The sequence below is a fragment of the Cynocephalus volans genome, chromosome 3 (genome assembly GCF_027409185.1).
Source record: "Cynocephalus volans isolate mCynVol1 chromosome 3, mCynVol1.pri, whole genome shotgun sequence".
Classification (NCBI taxonomy): Eukaryota; Metazoa; Chordata; class Mammalia; order Dermoptera; family Cynocephalidae; genus Cynocephalus; species Cynocephalus volans.
Window position 1 is genome coordinate 72,477,219 of NC_084462.1, and position 23,084 is coordinate 72,500,302.

Consider the following 23,084-nt stretch of genomic DNA (forward strand, 5'->3'; position numbering starts at 1 on the left):
TGAGCCAGTTACAAAGTCATCCTGAGTGGACAGAGGTCTTCACAACAGAGATGGAGATGCAGGCAGTTCTAAGGCACGAATTAGTTGATGGTTCTTTTTTGTAATAGTGTATTTCATTTGCTGACTTAGTTCTACAAGGAGGCAAAATGACAACTGTGGCTTATTCTACCTTTTCTAGGGTTGAGTGCCTTGAATTAGTTTTCTTTCTTTTTCTTTTTTTCCTTTAGTGATCCCCAAATTAATTCCAAATGTCTAGCAAAATAAACCAAAGAACAAGTAAAGGTAAAACTGCTCTTGCAAAGGACTAAAATAGCTATATTTAATTGTAGCATTCAAGAGCAAGGTCAATTTCCTTTTTCTCATTAAGAGGTAAAATAGTGACACCAAGACCTCCACATCCCAGGCTCTCCAGGATAACAGAGGCCCGAAGAAGGGCTACACAGAGAAACCCAAGTAAACTGGTTTAGCTCGTTACACAGAGGAATTGTTCTACAAAGACCTTCTCTTGCAAAGCAGCATCACCCGTAGCATCATTGCCACCAAGACGATCTCCCAGAGATTGAGAGAGGGAAAATTTACCCTTTAAAAAAAGAAAAAAGCCACAAGAAGGACTGGTACCACAGTAAATGTCTACGTGGGTCTCCCTAGACTGTTGTAAGTGAGTGTACCCAGGAAGGTTTCTGCCCTACAAGTGTGCCTTCCTTTATTTAAGACTTTATTCCCACTAAATGAAAATAAATACCCGCAACTAAGGAGTGGGGAGTTTGGAGTGTGTGCAACTGTGTGGATTCATTAAACCTGAACAAGCATTGAGTACTTAAGCAAATGAGCTCACTGAAACCTGTTGGGGGGAGTAGGTTTTGTTAGCTGGTAGGAAGAAGAGGACAGGCTTGGTACCAAGCCACCAAGAAAAAATGAGAGAGTTGTGCTCTGTTTTCATGGTGACCATCATGTAACATTCTGCTTTTCTGAAAATCACCTACATGTCTATACTGATTTTTCAGATGTGACTACAGTTTTTCAGCATCTGTTGACTTCATGACTTTGTTTCAAGTCTCAACTGCAACCAGCTAAATAACTCTGGCTCTAAATTAGATAGGTGGAAGAAGAGATGATCTTTATATTAGATACTTGAGTCTACAATGAATCCTGCCTACATCTAAAACCAATATCTGCATAAGATGCAACAGAATCTCAAAACAGTTCAAACTCCCATAAACAGCATTGTTTTTAATCTGTTGCCTACAACATACCAATGAGAAAAATCGTGGTATTGTGTCATAAACTGCTATGCAAATGATGCTATTTGTAAGTATTAACATAATTTAGTGCTTACAGTCATATTCTCATTTCTAATAATTCTCCCAGAATGGAGTCTTTCTCTGGACTCTTAGCCTGCAGGATAGTCTTTCATCAAGAAGCTGAAATTTTTAATAACCTGCCAGCATATGTTTTGTATGTGCCAGGCTAGGCTTGATGACACAACATCTTCATTATCAAAAGAAACAGGTCTAAAAACTGTAATAGGACATTAAAACATACCTGTGCTCATAAAGTAATGCTTTGGTGTCTAAATATGCACCATTATGATGGTCTTTTGGAACAAAGGAGAATTCTAATCCTAAATTCTCAGTAGCTACATTCAATGGCAACTGTAGTTCACCTCTACTCTAAATACAATTTCACTTTGAGGGCAAAAGAATATCAATAGTCACCTACAAAAGAAAAAAAAAAGAAAAAGGCTTTTCAAAACTGCTTTATTTTTATTTTTATTTTTGGCTTTCTACCACACCACAGCTAAGCATAGGCTTCAGATTTCTGAATGATTATGTTTTTGTTAAGTTTTAAAAAATGATTTAGATAGACTATTAATTATTCAAGAGTTCCACACTTAATAACATTAACAACAGTGCCAAATGTATTTGATGACAATTTAAAATGTTATAGTTTAAGATAACTGAAATTAAATAATGTACAATGAGGCCTCTAAAAACAATTCAGCAAAATGTCAGTATTTTAAATATATTTTAAGCTTAAAGTCAAATATTTTAAATTTATCATAGTCTGGTGTCAGGGAAATTCTTTAAGAATTATTGAAATATTGAGGCCAGCAAATACTTTGCACACTAACATTTCAGTTCTTTAGATTAAAAAGTCATAGTTTTTCATAGTTTAATCTCAACAGTTTTGCTTTAAAAAGAAAATTCTATACTATATGAAAAAAATTCAAGTTCAAAGAGAACATAAGGGAAACCTCTATGGGCTTCAAAATTAAATACATTTTCTTTGTTTTATTTTTTTCTAGAAGAGTAATTCACTTTGGTGTCCTTTAAATAATATGTAAAAAGCTGGCCATGACAGGTACTGCATTTAGTCCGTTCACTGATGGAGGGGGAAAATCCCAGAATAGATCACGGGGAGAAGAGTCACATTTGTCAAAGGGAACTCTCTCTCTTGACTGTTCTCTAGATTCATTTATCATTTCACTTTCCCAAGAATAATGTGGTTCCCTCTAGTGTGCCCCTCCCTTTCCATCACTTGTGTTTGATTCATATACTTCTGTAGTGGGATGCTCAAAGCAGATGCAAATCACTTCGCACAGCCCACCGCTATGAATGCCGGTAGGGAAGGAACCAGTTAAGGGAACTTGTGTCTGAATTGTCCTAATCAGTTATGCTTTAATCAGTAGGTCAGCCAAAACAGAGATGTGGGATTAAGAGAAGCCAGGCAAGTCTAGGTCTCTGGATGCAAAACGGTACAGCTTTTAGAATGGCAAGTTTAATTTATATGTTAAGCCATACAAAATTACTTTAATTTTTAAGCAAATCTGGAATGGGCTGAGATCTTGTACAGTTCATTCCTCCACCAATATATATGGTAAAATTTATGCATGCCACTCACCTGCTAAGACTTCTTATCTACTGCTCAGCTTTTATTGGGAGATTTTCTGGCTGGAATGTACTATTTTCTCAGTATCTTTTAGGAACCAGCAGTTACATAAATTTCCTTGAATTGTCTTAAAAACTGTATGACTGCTGACAAAATGCTATTATACATTAACTTCTAGTTGACACCATTCACTAATAGAATCTCATCTCATAATAACAACTAGCTTAATAACAACAGTTGTTAGAAGCACATGAGCAAGACCTACCTAGGGCAAATGAGATTTGTGATGTTACCTGACTATGACAAAAAAAGTTGCTCCTAATTATCATAAGCAATTTGAAGACATGAATGAAGACTTTTAGGACCCAAAGAAGGGACATTTAAAATAACCTAATCAATCCCATTCATTTTGTATATAAGGACTAAGGCCCAAGGAAGGCATTGCTGGTAGGTGGCGGAGCTGAGTCTAGAAGAAAGTACTCCCGCCTCCTAGCTGAGCCTTCTGATTCATCACCTCACTGTTCACAGACACTGTGATTTAAGTCACCATTGAACACTCACCTGTGCCCATTTCTTGCCCCAGTCTTTGCAGCCGTATCTTTTACTCTCCTTTAGCACCCACTTGTAGCACCTTAGGAAGGAAGGAATGTCACAAAATGCAGTTCCGTTTCCTCCACACTCATTGTCCAGTTTGAAGAGCCAGCGTTGGATTTTCAGGTGATCGGTTATCAGCTGACTCAGCTGTTCTATCATCTGTGGGGTCAAAGACATGGCAACATTTAATATTGCTGATTTCCTGCAGTTCCTTTTTATCGCATTAGCTTAGTTGTTGTACTTCTCATGCATCTTTACTTCAAATGGTCTGTTCATTAGCTTATCTTCTAGCTATTAAGACAGATTAAAGAAATTTTAAATAATGTATATAGGATGTGAAGAAACCATTCACCAGTGGGACCAGAAACATGTTTAAAAGTATAGTCTTATTTATTCAAAGCTCCAAAATTATCATTTTGCTGGCTTTTGAAGACAAAAGAAAGAATCCTTGGATATCTGTAATTGAATCTGGGTATTGTTTTCTCTTTTTCAGAGAATTATGTGTTTACTTATTGATTCCTCAAGTGATTTTTTTATAGTTTCAAGACTATAAAGAGTTATAGTCTTGAAAACTTTAACTGTTTGGAGCTTTGTTGAGCTTTTAAATGTTATAACCTATAAAACATTAAATTTTTTCCTTATTAACGTACATGAAATACATTTGTTTGGCTGGTCAACGGGCAAGTTTATTATATGTATATATGAACAAGTGTATTGTAGAACAAGATAGATAAGGGAGATCAAGCCTTCATGTAAACAATATATGTAAACAATATTTCATGTAACCTATAGGTGTCATTATTAGTTCCATTTTATACATAGACAAACTGAGGCTCAGCTAATTTAAATAACTTGCTCACAATCGCATAGCATTAAGTGGCAGAGAACTGGATTCCACCCAGGTTGTTCTGACTCCAAAACCTATGCTCATTTCCTCTCCACTGTGCTGCCTATCCCAACCTGCAGTGCAGAGAGGTGGGGAGAAGAGTGAGGTGGAAAAAGAAGACAGAAGAGGAGCAAGGGAAGCAACTTTCCTTACAGTCCATAAACTATTGGGGTGAGTTTGAATCAGACAAAAGTCTATAGCAAGATGACTTAATTATAAGTAACACTGTCCTAGTCAAGCCTTGGAAAAAAATAACTCATTAGATTTTTTTGTCTTGTCTTCTTATCAGACTTTCCAGTCTACACTTTCCAGAAGGCAATAGAACAACCCTAAACATTCTGTCTCCTGAGACCACCCATGCTGTTCTTGGCTATGGTCTCCTGTACCTACGAAGGTCTTTGAAACACTCTTATTCTCTCCTCTTTAGATGAGTTCTCTTTGCCTGCCAAATTGATTTTGAAATTTTTTTAACTAAAGAGTGTGAAAAGACTTAAGATTTATAGTTCTGTTGAAGTCTAGAGCTATAAGATTAAAATTATTTTGATTCAAGGAACAATCTGCTCTCTAGAGTTGTGTCTATCCAGCAAATCTTTCTGGGGATGCTACACTACGTGGCAGTGTGAAAAGACATCAAAATGACCATATTTGGGGTCCCCGGTAACCCCATGCAACTATAGCGTATTCAGATAGGGCAAAAATGAAATTGTTTTAGCTTCTTAATTGTCAAATAGCGTCTATGAATAATTTGTTTTTAAATGACAAGTGCTCTGGTCTACACACCATATGGCAATGAACATAGCCTTTTGAAGATTTTTTAATGTTTCTTCCAAAGTCAAATCCCTTCTTTCTCTAATGTGTTGAGAAGATAGATTCTATCAATAGTCATTATGAATACACTTTGCAGAAGTAGAAATGACCTTTGGCCTGTTAACACCAGATGAAATTCTTTTGCTGGTGTAAAGAAAGGCATTCTGGCATAGCCTTTTTTATTGCATATTTAGATATATTGTATATTTAGAGGTTTCAACTACTAACAGAATTATTATCTGTTTCTTCCAAATCCTATTATTTGTTGCTTCTGAGAATCCTACAAATGGGCATTTGTTGATGGATCCCCCACAGTAATGAAAAGGATCAATAGTATTGTAAAGACTGAACCACTGGAAAGAATTATGTGCTATCTTTAAGTGAAAATTGAACAGTGCTTTAAAATAGCATAGCCATTTTTGATTATTTAACCAAAGCTGTCAATATTTCATAGGGAGTTCATGACAGAAAGAGAACTTGCACAGTTACTTTATGGATCAAAACAGGAAATGCTTACAGTGTTCATGCTAGATTTAAAAAGAAATTAGTTAATCATAAACCAAATGACTTTGTTATTTCTAAACATTTATCATTTTCTGTTTGAGTCTATCTGTTCAAAAGATGTAATAAATTTTTCAGTTGTGATTCATTTTATACTGGTAAAGAGCAGAAGTAGAAAAATGACTACTGATAAAATCTAACTGATAGAAATACTTATTAGCCTAAGTTAAAATAATCACATCTTTCTTTCATCAGCTTTAAATTTATGATGCATATTAGTAAAAAGTCAGTGTTACTGATTCATCACCATCTGCAGATTCAAAATGCTGACATGCTCAGATAGATTAGGTAGGGTAGTCACTACCTGGAAAAACCTCAATGTAGAACTTCAATTCTTAATGACCTCAAATGTATGTTTTCCAAACAAGTAGAGTAGAGCTCTAATAAAACTTGGTTTATTGTTATGCAATTTGCACATACCATATATATCAAATGACATCCCTCCAATCTGATGTGTCTATGAGAAAGTTTTTAGTCCTATTCCTGAATACTAGCACTAGAGGGAGGTTTTACTGCATGAAATGTATCTGTATCTTTAACCACAATCAACATATAAAGTTCTAAAATATTTAATAACAAAGAAAAAGTTCTCAGTAAAGATGAAAGCAATATACAATAAAATATTGCACATAGGACATTTTAAAGTTTTGAAGATAATTTAATGCAATGTGTATGTGTGAAATTGTAATATTTAAAAGCGTATTTTACTTGTAATAAGCCTACCAGCCAAATATTTTACTGGGAAGCAGAGTCAAGCTATCTACCTTGCTATGTTCAAATTCCAGTGAAGGTTAATGACAATGGAAGTGAAACACCAGCCCAGGTGGAGCCTCTCTATTCCACTCCTACTAAAATTGCCTGTGCCTGTCCCAGAATAAGATACTTATAAGAGCAACTTCCGAAATAAGCCCATGTATTGCCCAAGAATACTCTAGCAAGACTGAAACACTTTAGGGAAATTTAATAAGCCAATCGTATCTTCAAACCAGTTTCTGCAAAGTATGATTTGTTGAAAGGCTTGATTTTGGGGTTCAGTGGCTATTAGGTGTGGCGCATCATGATCAGGTGACTGAGAGTAGAAAGGGGATCCCTAAATATTGTCCCTCACAAACTGCCTCCTTGTGCACGGTTCTTTAACTTCCCAAGTGGTTGGGGGTATAATTTGTGATTGGCTCAGCGTAATGGTCAAGAAGCGATGTACTGAAACAGAGGTTAGGAAATGTTAACAGACATTTGTCTTTTCATTTTCTTTATTATGAAAACAGATGGCTGCTAAATGAGAGAACACCTGCCAGAGCTAACTCAAAGAGAAAATATTTCTAGTGGCTAATATATTTCTCCAAATATTGTGGGCCCTAACTATCTGCTGGAAGAATACATAACCACATACCTGGTCCAAAGCAAAACCAGAAGCAGATAGTTTTATTTATTTATTTATATAGCTTTATTGAGACATAATTAATATACAACAAACCGCACAATCTGATGAGTTTAGACATATGCACACACCCATGAAACCATCACCAAAATCAAAGTAATAAACATATCCATCACCTCCAAAAGTTCCTCTTTGTTGCTGGGTTTTTTGTGATAAGAACACTTGACGTCTACCTTGTTAAACTTTTTCAGTGTATAACACAGTATCGTTAACTATAAGTGCTGTGTTGGAGAGCAGATTTGTAGAACTTACGCATCTTGCGTAACTGAAACATTATACCTGTTGATCAACACTCTCCACCCCCCGTCCCCAGTGTCTGGAAACCACCATTCTATTCTCAGAAGCAGATGGTTTTAATTCTGGGGCCATATCACTTCCCCTTTCTGGGCTCTTTCTCCTCCTCCCTTAAGGGCCTTTTCTGAGGAGCCAAAGTATTTTTTACAGAGCCAAGAAAGTCTGCAGCCCACTGCTACAGGCCCTCTGCAATCTGACCCAGGGGAGAAGCTCACTCTCTGGAGTTTTTCAAAACTGCTTCTATTAGCCAAAACTTACTCTCATATTTCTTAGGGTCCTACTAAATGACAGGCTAGCTGATATGATGATGAATTAATCCATGTTAAGGCATTAAATATTGATAGCAGATTACTCCAAATGATATATAATTTTAACAGGACCTTCAATGTCTTAATCCAAATTAGTAAATATTTTAGAAATTCCAGCAATTTTTACAAGATGATAGGAAGACACTTTAAAACATGAAGGCCTAAAGAAGATCCCCTCAAATCACCTCAGGTATTCCACACATTCTTCATCGGATAGGGCTGGCTCCAGAAGACCTGAAGTTGCACAAGGTCAAGAGGACGTGAAATATTAGAACAGAGCCTCACATGTCCACCCCACATACCTGTTGCTGACTATAGATGTCACATACTCCAGGAGGGACTGGCACGTTAGCACTCTCAAAGACCCGTGTACTTCCAGACTTGGCACTATAAAGATGAGCAAGTTCAGGCTCCGAGCCCAGGATGGGTACGTTTAACATATCAGCCACAGCTAAGTCATCTCTGTGGAGGAGCCCGCCGACAATGTAGGCCTCTTTTCCTTGGATGAGATTTTTGATTCTTTTGATTGCCTTGGGACTGTACATCAGGTGAGTGGCCAGGCACATATGATGCTTCTGAGAGAAGACCATATAATTCTTGTTAAAAGGTGTCCTTTTTCTAGTCCATATACCTCATTTATAATATTGCGCATAATACATACGTTATTAATAGCAGGCTGGGTTATGACCTATCCTGTTGTTTAGCAGTTTAAATTGATAAAAGCTGTTGGGGTGAGGTTCCATAATCGCTCATGTCTTTAGTGTGTTGGAAATGGGCTCACTGGGAATAGAACTAATTACTACACATCTGTATTTATTTGATCCACGTGGAATTATCCTTCTGTCAGAAGGAAAAGAGGCTGGCGGCCTTTGGATAATAGTGATTCATCTCTGCAACCCTTCTGGCATGGTTTAACACTAAAGCGTCTGCAAAATCAATACAAAAAATGAAGAAAAAAGCCCCATAGTATTCTTTGCTATACAAACTCCTATCAGTAGAGAAAAGAAACTTGTCTTGATATGCTCTTTCCAAAACTCTACCACAAAGTCCATTTCAGAGAATATGCACTTTTATAGTGATTATCATAGCTCTAGCCAACAACTATGGAAAGGATTCACAAACGAAAAATATTTGAAAATTTCAGCAAGACTCAAATTCACTTTTCAATGAAAACCTTTTTAAAATTTTTGTCTAGTTAGACTCAGCTCAGGAATACATGTGACTGTCTGTCTTATTCAATTAAATAAATAATTCTGGCATGTGTAACAGGGGCAGAGGACAGAGCCAGATTGGCAGCACACATCAAAACTAATACAACCACATTTCTCCTTTCAAGGAGTGGGGACACAAATAAGAACAGTTAATGCATAACTCATACAAGGCAGATAAGGGCCATAAAGAGCTACAGAGTGACTCAGAGGCTTGGAAGAGAGAGGCAGAGGCCACTGATGGAGAGAGCTGAAAAGACACATTACCTATTCTCCTTGTGCCTCAGTTTCCTCATCTGTAAAATGAGTATAATAATAGTACCCACGTCATAGGGATGCTGTGAGGATTAAATGAGATAATTCATGCAACACACTTATAATAGTATCTTGGATATAATAAGTGCTTAATGAATGTTATTTGGTGCTGTGGATTGAATGTTCCCCCAAACTCATTGAAGCTTAATCCCTACGGACAGTATTAAGAGGGTGGAAAATCCTATATGGTAAATGAAAGGTGGGGCCTTGAAGAGGTGATTAGATTGTGAGCACCATGCCCTAGTAAATGGATTAATCCATCGATGATTTAATGGTGGTCATGGGCGTGGTTCTGAGGGCTTTAAAAGGAGAGCCAGTGAGGTTAGCTTTCTCTTGCTCTGCCACCCACCATGTGACACTGTGAGTCACTGAATAGAGTCACCAACAAGAACAAAGCCCTCACCAGACGTGTTCCCTGGACTTTGGACTTCCCAGCCTCTGAAACTGTAAGAAATAAATATTGCTTCTTTACCCAGTTTCAGGTATTTCTGTTAATAAGCAACATAAATGGACTAATATAGCTAGCATTATTATTATGAAAGAGGTTGGGGTTGAGGTGAATTTTGAAGGATGGGTATGATTTTTTCAGGAGAAGATGGTCATGGGAAAGACATTACTCTAGGATGGAATACGAGAAACCAAGACTGTTTTCACTTCCTCTAGAAAAGAGAGGAGCAGGGTACACAGGAAAGTGCTGGGGCTTTGGATTCAAACAAATCGCCTTTGAAACCAGCTCTATCACTTATAAGCTACGTGAACTTGGGCAAGTGACTTAGACTCCCTGTGCCTAAATTTCTTCATCTGTTAAACAGGAATAAAAATACTCATTTGCTGGGTTGCTCTAAGGTTAAAATAAGATCATGAATATAAAATACCTAGTATAATACATGGCATTGAATTGATACTCAATAAACGGTAGTAATTATTATTATTACAGAGAAAATCCTCTTTTAAAAATAAAGTAATTAAAATGTCATGCAAATAATATAATGTAAAGGTGCCGAAGTCCTAAGAGAGTTCAAGGGGTATTACAGACTAGCACCTACTCCTCCAATTATAGTGAAAAATTATCTACTCAACTCAGCATTAAAATGTGGAGAAATTCTAAGCAACTGTTTCCAGGAATATCAGAGGCGCCCATTTGCAAACTGTTGGAGAATATAACTTCTGAGTATGGGAGAAAGAGAAATGGACTGGAGAGAGCCACTGGGTTTCAGTCCTGTCTTGCTAGGTGATTTAGAAAACTCGACCTTTCTCAGCCTCGGTTACCCATATCCCAACGAGGGGTTGAACTAGAAGTCTCTAGGGTACTTACAGCTCTGAGATAACTTTAAAACCAGACCTCTTCTGGACTTATCGTTTAAAGGATACAGAGTTTCTGCTTGGGATGATGAAAAGTTCTGGAAATTGATAGTGGTGACAGTTGCACAACAATGTGAATGTACTGATGTCACTGACCTGCACACTTAAAAATGGTTAAAATAGTGAATTTTATGTTACACATTTTACCACAATAAAAAAAGGCAAAAAACAGAGCTCCCTTGAGAAGAGGATTTATATAATTTATCCTACTGGGCCCTTTCTACATATTAGGTATTCTATTCCAAGCTCCTTAAATCTATGCAATATGCCTTTTCTACTATAATTTAAATCCATTTTTCAAATGTTCTTCTGAGAATGCAGTTCTAGGAAGTGAAGTTCTATTAGGCAATGGTTAGTGACAGCACCTGCTGGGTTTGTGTTTCTCATCTGGTTGACCACTGCCTTTCTTCCTGTTTTTCTCACTCCTTTCTTTTTCCCTCAAATTATTCCAATGAGGAAATGTAAAAAAATTAACTGTCCAGGAGAACTGGTGACTTGAGTGATAGTGTCCATGGTGAGCTTTTCAGGGTACTCTCGAGAGCATTCCAAGGTAGCAGTCCTCCCATGGTAAGTTCACAAGGTCAAAGCCTTTGACATGTGTTCTCTCATTTGATCCATAAAACACCGTATCAATTAACAGTCCCTATTTTGAAGATGAGGAAATTGAGGCTCAAGTGATTTGCCCGAAGTCACACAGCTAGTAAACAGCAGAGGCAGGATTCGAACCCATTTAGCACAATTGGCATGCCACTGCTGCCACAGTTTCCCCATTTGATAGAGTGAGCAGTGAAGGTCTGATGGGTTGATGAGATGTGAAGAGGGATGACAGATGCAGCAATAGAACCTAATTTTAAAGCTCTGAGCACATTTCCAGCCAGGATGGATTTCTGTTTCCTCTAGGTTTGCTTATTTCTATTGGCAAGTACTCTACCCGACTCAGTATTATCGTCATCTGTAGGCATGCCTTATTCTTCAGGCAAGATGGTACCACAGCACTGAGTTCAATACGTGTTTAATAAAGATACAAATGTGAGTGAGTGATGGCAGAGAACATATTACTGACCGCAGGTCTTGTATGACCATTTAGAGAAAATCAGTATCATCAGATCCAGGCAGTGGGTTAACATAGATAACAAAACTCTAAAATGTTCCTAATTCCATTGCATTATGGCTACATTTAATTTATCACCACTGGGCTGTATTTGTTTTTTCTTACCTGAGACAAAGGTAGTTGTTTAGGATGTCTTCGTAAACATTAAAATGTCCAAAAGTAGACATGATTACTTTTATAAGAACACATTTTACCATTACAGATTCAAGCGTTGTATAATAACTTGGAGAGATGTACAAACAGATTTTTGGCATGCTTTAAAAAAACTCCTCAAAGCCATACATTTGAATGAAAATCAGCACTGATACAGTCTCTCAAACCCATTAAAAAGAAATAAAGCAATAGCTAAACATGAGCAGGAACTGATTTGAAAGTGGGAGTTTAATTTTTGTATTTTAAAAGGTTGATTGCCTATGAGTGATTAAGTACTCAAATAATTTAAATTTAAGCTATGAGGAGAAGTATTAAGTACTTAAAACCTTGCTTACTTGTTTCTACTCACAAAGATGCAAACTGACACTATGACCATAACTCAGTGCACTTGTGAGTGCTGTCTACGTCCTGCTTGCAGATTGAAGAGTGGACTGGCAAGAGTCAATTTCTCAGGTAACAGGATTATAGGGTTGGAGAGGACTTTGGAATGATCTAATCCATCACTTCATTTTATAGATGAAGAACAGAGGACCAGAGAGGTAAAGGGGCTTGCCCAAGGCCACAAGGTAATCCAGGAGCAAAGCAGTCATTCCAATTCATGAGACTTTATTATACAAAAAATAGTTTCCTCAATTTCACAGTCCATTAGGGTATTAAAATGTTGATGTTTAACATGTAAAGTTTAAATTCTTGTTAAAATGTAGGAAAATTCATTTCAAGCCATCTTTTGTGCTGTCTTATTCTGGAAGACTGCCCTTATGTTTCCATGAATTTCCCAAAGGCTACTCTTGTCTAGGCATGAAATTCTATTCGGAATTCATTCCATTCTTTAAAAAATCAGTATAAATTTTTTAAAAATCTGAACCTTTTTGATTATGAACTATGTGATGTGGTAAATCAGGCCAAATTCCCCTGAGGAAAAAAACCATGGCGTAACAAGGAATCAGAAAACAGGGGCCCTGGTCTAGATTCTGTCCCTCACCAGCTTTGTGACCATGGGCAGGCCCAGCCTTTCTCTGTCCTGGTATCCTCCACACAAAATTAAGAAAAAGGAATGGTAGGTGTTATAAACTCACCTACTTGATGGTACCACCCAATAACTGCAATTAGGCTTCAGCTACATAGAAACTGGGCAGGGGCAGCTCAACTAAGTCTGAAAGTTAAACCAGGAGATTTATTTGCTGCAGTCCAGCTAGTAGTCTAATCAGTAAAGCTGTTAGACTTGCAATAATATTTCACTGATGTGTACCAGAGTGTTGCAAGTTATAAAATCTCCAATTTAATTTTACTGCATCCCTGAAGCCGTAGTAATTAGAAGACAAACTCACAGTGAAGATGTTTACAGCTTCAGGGGTGATAATTTTGAACCTGTCCTGCAGGTCACTTCTGTCCTCAAGTTTCCCCGATTTGACAGCTGCGTGTAGACTCAGGATTTTATTGTAATACAGCATTAACTCATCATTCATGTAATGGGAGCTGATGTAGATGACATTCACATTGGCATCTAAAAACAACAGGCACGATGTTAATTACTGGTATAAAGGTAAATGACATTATGAACTCTGGCATCCGATAGATGCTGTGCAGTTTAAAATACAGAGTATATCCAAAAGCCATATTGAAGTTAGTTTAGATTGGTTTTGTACACACTTTAGCAATCTAACTAGCTTTTTTGCACTTTGGTACTTCTCTAAAGAAAAGATAAATAACACCACCACCAACAAAATAAATGCAATGATTCCTTCAGAAGAACTGTGAAGTACCAGGGAATTGCACTTTCAAATAATACAGGGGGATTTAGCCACACAATTCCCATTAACATCAATGGGAATTGCATGACGCTTTAAAAATTTATCCTATTAACTTCAGTAAATTATAAAACAGAGCTATTAACCTTAGAAGCTGATGAAATTGCAATTTCTTATTCTGCCTTGATTTGACAGTGCCAATTCAGGGAATGTCCTGTCCAAATAAACGGTCTAATTATGACCATAGCAATGATTATTTCGGAAAAGCAACCTTTTCCCTGCTCCATTCCCAAAGAGGAGTATATTACATAAATAGCACATTGAGTGATTCTTGGCTTAAAGCAAACACTGTCTTAACTGTTTTCCTTCTTAAGATGTGTTTCTTATTATGTACATAGGAAGAAATCCTAACTAAATATCCCATCCAAATGGAACAGTGAGATGAGATTACCCATTCCATGCTGCAGAGTATTTTAGAGAGTACAGAGGAGGAAGTCAGCAGTAAATGGAGTCATTCATTCATTCAGAAAATAGCTGACTGGATCAGTAGGGGCAAAGCACTTGGCTAGACATGGAGGGAAACACACAGTCAAACTGACTGAGATGCCCTTCAGGAGCAACTATTTCATGTGCACAGCTAGTTGTAAAACCTGGAGGAGAGAGTAGTGAACACCAGGAAGCATACAGACCAGGTACTCAGAGAGGTCCACAGGAGGGAGTGCTGTGAATGTTCCTCAGGCAGGTAGGGTTAGAAGGGATTTTAAGACTCCTCTGTTCAGTTTGGCAGAATATACAGAGCCCAGACTCATTAAATTCTTGTTCAGTTGCCTAGGGCCCTGGGCACATTATTTAACTTTTCTAAGCATTGGTTTCTTCATCTGTAAAATGGGGAATAAAACCACCTGGGCCATAGAGTTTTAGAGAGTATTAAATGAAAGAATAGATGTTAAGTACCTGGTGCAGCATCTGGCACATAGTAAGTGCTCGATAAACAGCACATGTGCATGAATCTCTGTGGCCCACCGTGAGCAGGCTAGTAAACACTCCCCGCACCCCACATTTGTGCTCCTTTGGATCAGTGCCTCAAGATTTCACACCATGAAGTCGTGTCCTCTGTTGTTCCATCCTATTGTTTCAAATCTAGAAATCTTGTCTATCCAAGCTCCTTAAAGGCAATGTTTATACTCTTTCCTATATTTCCTCAAGCACTGGTATAGTGCAGGCTACATAGGAGTCACGCAGTAAATACCTGTGGGTTGACTGAAGGGATTTGAGAGAACGGAGAGATTCAGGAAGTGGAAAGACTTATACACTTGGATACAAGGCATGCAGAAGAAATCTCCCCATCTGGAGACCTAGAGGTAATGTCTTCTGAACTGGCTCAGTGCTGGGCCCAGACTAGGTAGTTTATACATGTAAATATTTAAGTGACTCCCATTTAATTTTGAAACCAAACTGCCACATAAAACACAAAATAATTTAACAGAGGATACAGTAATTAAATAACTTGTATTCAATTTCTGAATAATCAAATTAGTTATACCACATCTTGTATTTTGAAGAAGAGACTAGTGTCTTAACTAGTGGTTTTTAGAAGCAAACTAGTGGTTTTATTTTATTTTATTTTTTGTAGGTCTGAAAGAATAGGACACATACACACAAAACCAACAAAAATAGCCTACAGATTCTGCTGGAGAAGATAAATTTTTTGGGGGGGCGGAATTTCTAGGTTACAAATGCTAACAAATCATGTTGCTAATTTCACCGCTCTTGTTCATTTCTGGCAAAGGAATACATATTATTAACTCTAACATTCAGTGTTAGTGTGGTTTCATCACGAATCTACAAATGTTCACAATTAATTAATTTTGGAAAGGAATTGATATGAAGGTTGTAGTGGATTGAATTATGTCCCCCAAAACTCATTGAGGCTTGAATTGTGTTCCCAAGTTTTATGTATTAGGAACTTGGCCACCACTGTGACTGTTAAGAGGGTGGGAAATCCTATTATGGTAACTGAAAGGTGGGGCCTTGATGAGGTGATTGGATTGTAGGACTGTGCAGTAGTGAATGGATTGAAAATGGTGGTGAGAGGCATTGTTCTGAGGGCTTAGAAAGAAGAGTAGACTCTTTCTAAGAAAAGTCTCTTCTTTCTCTGTCTGTCTTCTTCTCTCTGTCTGTCTTTCTCTCTCTCTGCTCTCTCTGCTTTTCTTGCAATGTGAGACCCCTGGTCACTGTTGCCACCACCAGATGGACTTTGGATTTCCCAGCCTCAGAAACTTTAACCAATAAATTTTGTTTTCTTATAAATTACCCAGTTCCCAGTATTTTGTTATAAGCAGTATTTTCTTATAAGTAACCCAGTTCCAAGGACTAATACAAAGATGAAAGTTTCTTTGACTGCTTGTCAGTAGTCCAAATCAGTCACTCCCTTGGCTTAACTTATCTAGGAACTGGAAATACTAGCCATTGGGGTTCTCTATCTGACAACCCTGACTTCACAACTAATATCAAATGACGTATCTTACCGGTGTGATCAGATTATCTTTTTTTCCCCGAGTAAACAGAAAAATCCACACCCTTTACTAGCAATTAATGGAACAAAAAGGGATAATTAATTTTTCTTCCACAAAATTGTTACTAATTTTTCTAGTTTCTTCATATTTTTATTTCACAAGGAAATACATTTTCTTCCACCTATTTCTAAACTTTCATTACTCCTCTTGAAGAGGTTTTATGATTGCATTGCTGTATCATGAAGATAGTGTAAGAAGAAAAGGCATTTAGTTCATAAGCTCTCAGAAATGTCCGTATTAGTAAAAATTTTTCATTGCAGGTGGACACAGACTGAATTATTGAATTATTTAAAATAGAAGTCTAATACTTTCAAGTCTTCCCAATAATGAGAATCTTTTGTAAAGAAATTAGTTGAAGATCATTTATGTACTATATATAGAGGGTATATAAAAAGCTGAAGAAAAAAATTTGTTAAAATAAATTAGAGCAAAGCCTGCCCTCTGCTGCACTTCAGTGGTTTCCATCCAGTCAGGACTTTAGTTGAAATAGCTCAGCACTAACAAATCAATCTCAAGTCATTAAAATTTTTTTTGTAATGCCGAAAACATTAGTGCCTAGATAATAGATTAAAGCAATTATTCTATTATTATTTTAGGACACTGTAAATTTCTAGTACTGATGTATTTTTGTTATCAAATGGCATTTATAAAATAATAATGATGCTGAAATATATATGAATCATGTAAAGTATGTCATTCCAGAGAGCCAGCTAAGATGGTCATTGATAATTCAAAATTTTCCTTGTTTTGTTTCAATAAGGGCCAAAGCAATTGTATTTTAACAAAACAAAGAAGTTCTTATTTGGTAACTAATAAAAATATAATTTTTGTTTAACCTTGAATTTTTGGCCAGTGCCTCACAAACTGACTCAATGTTATTGCTTAGCCTTTGCAATCTATATTCTTTAAGCCTAACCTGACCCCTGGCCTTGAACAGTATCAGCCAAAGCCATCACATTCATGCATCCTTCTCTCCTGGCCCCAGATCGGTGTCTGACTGAGGACAGACCAAACCAGTGCGAGAACCTGACTTTTACAAAGATGTATCTATCACTCAATGAAGGTCTGTATTTCTAAGAATTTGCTCTACTAGACACTTCATGTTTTCTAATAACTAGATGCTCTCTATATAAATAAAAGCTTCTTTTAAAAATCTATCTTCATTACCCTCTTATCCTTACAGTGAAACCACAATTCTTCATTTCCGATACCATCTTCCACTCATTCTCTCAAAAATATAATAGACAATAATACACAAATAGAAAATTTTGACCTCACTCACTGCAAGATTCAGTAAATGAAGAAGATTTTGGTCTATAGGAGAAAAATTCTTATCCAAACCTGCAGCAAAGACAATCTAGAAAATTGCTCAAGTAAATTGGTTAAAATGTCATTTTTTATTTCAAGTTGACTTACTCATTCAAGTGTTTTAAAGTACACTATACATCTCTTGTTTAAAACAAAACATTCAATTGCCCTGCAAGGAAATCTGAGCTTTCTCTTCGTAGAGGAAAAAACATAACCAAAAAATAAACATTTTATCAACATCCACCGGTAAACATTCCAGCGTCATTTGTGTAAAACTATTTACTGTACCTAAGATGTCACATAGCCTCCCCAGCTGCGTGTTCTGCTGTGTGTTGAAATCAGCAATACATTCTCGCACAGGCTGGGAATATCCTAAAAGGCAAACAAGGTGTCAAAACCCAGAAAGAGCACGTCAATATAGCATAATGGCACATGAGAATTTCAAAATGTCACAGTCCACATTTCCAGGAAAGAATTTTCTCTGAAGCATCTTGCAAAAACAATACAACTCCTGAGAATAAGGTCCTTGCTTCTCAGGGGATTAAGCATGATTCTGGAAGATGTGCGAAGCAGCATATTCTGCAACACAGAGGTTCATACTTTTCTATACCAACAAAACTGTTGAGAATGAAGATTACAAAAACATGGAGAAAATTTCTGACATTTAACAGGAATGTTTAAAATGATATATAAGAAAATGATGCTCAGATTAAAAAAAATTTTTTTTGGCTTTTTAACCTGTGCTTAATATGTGGCATTTCGAAGATGTGTACCAGAATCATTCTAAACTGACACACGGATGTCAGATAAAACCCCTGCTGTCAGGAATATGTATTTAAGTAATTCTAATATATAAAAAATAGGCTTCTGCTCACAGTCAAAAGAACTTTTAACCTTCAAAGGACAAGAAAGGTTATTGCAGGTACTTTGTCAGTACTTACAAAAGTCCTGCAGTTTGCTTTTGTTTCCACTGGAAACATGGCAGAAGGAAAACACATATGGATTACTATTGTCCAAAAATCTTCCACAAAATAAACAACAGCAGTATTTTAGGTCTTTCCAAAAAAAAAAAAAAAAAAGTGATCAAAACATGAACTTAAAAGACATGCATACTTACAAGCAGGTATAATTGCTTATATAAAATTCAGCAACTGTGGGTGCAACATTTTTTTTTAAATTGCTTTTCACATTTTGAAGAGATGCTTCAATGCCTCCTTGTGGTTAGTGAGCCCAAACACATGTTTCAAATTAAACTGCTAGAGATAGAGTGATTTTATATACTACATCTTCAAGATGTGACACAGATTTCCGTTTCAGCATAAGGAAGACTATAGCAATTCAGGCAACAGGGTTTCAGACCAAATGAACTCTGATAATTGGCTCTTTGCTTTGATGTCAGTGTTTAAACACTAGACAACGTCTGGAAATTAAATGAGTTTACAATTCATCTAAAAGTCTCTCTTTTGCTTTATGCATATGAACTTCGGAATTAAAGAGGCAGAAGGACAAATGGGCTGTTTGAATTATTTTTGGAAAATTATTAATTTCTTAAACAATTTAGAGAACCATTCACATATGAAAGCTGATATAGACAGCTACAAATTTCAATGCTGTCTTTATGTATGATTGCAATATTGTAACTCTTGAGATTTTACATGTGTATAAGTCTACCTATATTCAGATAAATGTTTAGAAAGATATATTGTGAATAACACATGTATCAAGACTAAAAAATGACAGGAAAAATGTCTAAAGAATAAAGTATGATAAAAAAAACTGCCTGAGAGCATCCCATAAATGCATTTCTTTTCAAAAGTAAAGATAAAAGGCAGTATAAGATGTCTCATTAAGATGATGTCCACTTTAAAATATAAAAGATGTCTGATCACTTTGTTGCTGCATATGCAGCATGTGAGTGATTAAGCCTGTGTTTAGTTCAAGTGCTTGAGGTCAGTTTTCCAACAAATTAATTGGTACCTCTGTTACCACTGATCAAGGATGCATATTAAATGTCTAAGTAGAATTATGATAGAACTGGTTACTCAGTTAACCCTACAAATACACCCATTTTAAAGAAGTGTATATTAATTTCAGAACATTATTAAAGAGGATCATAGGAATTAATACATATGAAAACATTTTGTAAACTGTAAAGTGCTGTCTAAGAACTTTTTTTGTCTTTCTTTTTAAAAAAAATTTTATTGCATCATAATTGATTATACATATTATGGGGGTTCAATATTGACATATGTTGATCAAATCAATATTACTAATATACATATTGTTACAAATTGTACTTATTCTTTAAGCCCCTTGTTCAATCTCTCCCTATCACCCCTCCCTCTCCCCTACCCCATCTAATTACCCTAGATTTCTTCTCTCCTGAAAGAGAAATGGTTACTCTGTTGATTTGTTGCCTACATGATCTGTCCAATGCTGAGAGGTATGTTCAGGTCCCCCAATATTATTGTAGAGCAGATGCTTCTTCTGTCACTCTGGAATGGGCTTTGTGGAAAGAGACATCCTCTTCTTTTCTTTGGTCTCTGCTGGTGACTCTCCTTGTGTCAATGCACTCCAGTGGCTGGTGGACCACCTGCGTGGTGGTTGTGGTGTCTAGCTGCTTTTGCAGCAGCCATGGTTATTGTGGTGGCTGTGGTGGGCCACCCACAAGGAGGTGATGTTTTTGGCATGCTCCTTATTGCTAGTAGTGTGCCTGGTTGTGGGAGGGGGTTCTGGTCCCCGGATCTATGCCTTCGGTCCCGAGGTGGGCCCCGAGGCCCTGGTGGTGTACCTGGTTGTGGGTGGAGGAGTGGGGGTCCAGTCCCTGTTGCATACCTCAGGTCCCCTGGTGGGCCCTGAGGCACTGGTGGTGTGCCTGAGCCAGAACTAATTTTTTGTCCTTTGCTTACTTGTAAAATGGGTGAACTTCCTGTGGGGACCAGTACTTGAGCTCTGTGGTTGAGCTAAATTGCTGCTTTGCTGCTGTTTCCCTGGGAAGGCTTTTTGTGCAGCCCAGGTTTTAATGGTTGTCCTTATAGGTCAACCAGGTCTCTCCAGAGACCTGGTATACATGGGTTGTGTAGAAACTCCAGTCTGGGCCTGAGTCTTTTCATCAAACTGCACCCCATGCAATTCTATATTCCTGACCAGTCTCCTCTGAGTGTTCCTGTGCTGACTGGGGTTAGACCAGCTGTCCTTGCTGTACCCCAGCATTTCCCTGGTGGGCTTGTCTTCCCCACTGTCTGTGCTGCAAACACTTCCCACAGGGCGGGCTGTGCTTCAGTCCTTTGCAATGACTCACTGGCTTCAGAGTGGCTCCTTATTTTCATTTGTTGTGGCTCCTTGCTCCTGTGTGGGTCCATGGGAACCCTATTAGTGGTCTTGCTGTCCTGGGGCCACCAAAGCTCTCTTCCCTCCTGTTGCCTCCATGCAACTTCTGAAAGGCATAGCTGCAGCTTCTGCTGGCTCCTGCTGGCTCCTGCTCCAGGTGCTCAGCAGCTCCAGCCTTAAAGTGGCCATGGCCCAAAATACTCCGAGCAGTTTTTTTTTCTCTCATCGTGGCTTCTCCTACCTTCATGAACTCCGTAGGTCTCTCCTCCTCTTCCCCTGAGCTCTAGCAGCCCCAGTTTGGCTGTTGTTGCTTTTTTATAGTTGTAAATTAGTTGGTTTGTGGGAGAGAGTGATGCTGGGGACCATATATGGCACTATCTTGACTGGAAGCCTCAGCATAAGGTATTTTAATGTTATGAAGTATGTGCACTTCCAAAGCACATAACACCATCACCACCAAATTCTATGATGAGCAATAGACCATTCTACATGGACAAGATACAATGCAATGTACATTGCCATGAGCAAAGCAGAAGTTCAGAGTCAACATTTTTTAAAAGTAAGGTTTATTCTTGTGTTTTGTACATCTACAAGCTACACGTTTACACCCAGGTGAAAAGACCTCATCAATGATGGCAGAATATACTAAATACAATGGTGACTTAATCAGGAAATTATCAAGAAGGATGTTGTGACATTGGGGAGTTCAGTAGACATGCTCAATGACAATGAGATACCAAACTTTGGAATATAATCCATTAAGACATGGTTACTTCAAAGGTCAGACTGCGAACACCAGGGAAGTTTTGAGGAACCATCAACCTCAAGTCTATCATGTTACAGAAAAGGAAATTCAAAATAAGTTCCTTGTCTCTTAAGATCACATAAACCTACAAATTATTATACAGTTCAGATACTACATATTTAGCTCTCGTGACAAATTTAGTTACATAAAATCAAAGAGAAGATAAGACTCTTCAAGTGTGAGCAGAGAAGAACTTCAGAGGGAACAAAGAGTCTTTCACTCTTCTCACTTTTATTTTCAATTGTTGTGGAAGGCAGATTAATGGTCCTCCAAAGATGTCCATGTCCTAATCACCCAAACCTGTGGACAGGATAGGTTACACGTCAAAGGTGAAATAGGTTGAAAATGCAATGAAGGTTGTTAATCAGCTGATTTTAAAATAAGGAGATTATCCTGGATTATCTGGCTGGGCTTGATGTAATCGTAATGGTCCTTAAAAGTGGAGGACAGAGGCAGAAGAGTTAGAGAAGATATGACTACAGAGGAAAGGCACAGAGAGATGCAACGCTCCTGGCTTTAAACATGGAGGAAGGAGGCCAAGAGCCTTCTTTGTTCGTTCCTTTGTGATGGCTTCTAGATGCTGGCAAGGGCCAGGAAACCTATTCTCCCCTAGATCCTCCAGAAGGGAATGCAGCTCTGCTGACACCTTGATTTTAGCCCCTTTCAGACTTCTGGACTACAGAAAGACCCCAAATTTGTATTGTTTGAAACTACTAAGTTTGTGGTATTGTCTACTGTCCCTTACTCCCACTAAGAATGTACCACCCCTCAGACATCTGATTGAAAGATAAGGGAGGGCTAAGATCCCTGGCATATAATAATCACTTGATAAGTGTTGTTATTATTTCCTAACCTGGGCTGAGCCAGACTGAAATTCTCAAAAGGAACTTCATTTAAAGGTAGGGAAGTTATCATTACTACAAGCTATGAAGTACAGTTCTAGCTTATGCAACTGACAGGTCATAAACACCATTAGGTGGGCCTGATCACCCTCTTCTGAGAAGGTTCTCAGTTTACCCTCACTGCCATTCTCTGGTGCCCTTGCTTCACGATGCCGCTCTCATTTTGTCATTACACATTTCTTCCCTTGCTGTTTACTTTTGTTGTCTGTCTCTTCTCTCCTCTGCATCACTCCAGCTCCTGTAACCAGACTGTAAGTTCCATTAGAGCAGGCACTTGTGAAATCCTCAGTCGAATGAGTGAGTGAAATGTGTCTGAAGACCCTCCTCAAAGAATCTGTCTTTTAAATTCTTAGTCCTTTCTCCCAGGTGTTCTAATCGTTCCCTCCCCTCTTTTTGACTCTTCCAAAATTGGTTTCTTTCATCTGGAGAACTTCTAGGGAATTCAAAGGATGGTAAACAGAATTTGTTGTTTTTCCCAGGTCCTCCTCA

The 23,084-nt window shown here is 37.7% G+C and overlaps 1 protein-coding gene across 1 annotated transcript in view; it reads right to left on the reverse strand.

Annotated features, from left to right (window-relative positions):
* LOC134372572 (IQ domain-containing protein H-like) overlaps positions 1-23,084 on the reverse strand; it is a 153,953-nt gene that overhangs the window by 68,247 nt on the left and 62,622 nt on the right. Inside the window, exons 12-14 of the mRNA XM_063090034.1 lie at positions 17,847-17,930; positions 13,255-13,430; positions 3,451-3,642 (exon numbers count right to left, since the gene is read on the reverse strand). Of these exons, the coding sequence (XP_062946104.1) occupies positions 3,451-3,642; positions 13,255-13,430; positions 17,847-17,930 (452 nt within the window). The remainder of the gene's footprint in view (positions 1-3,450; positions 3,643-13,254; positions 13,431-17,846; positions 17,931-23,084) is intronic.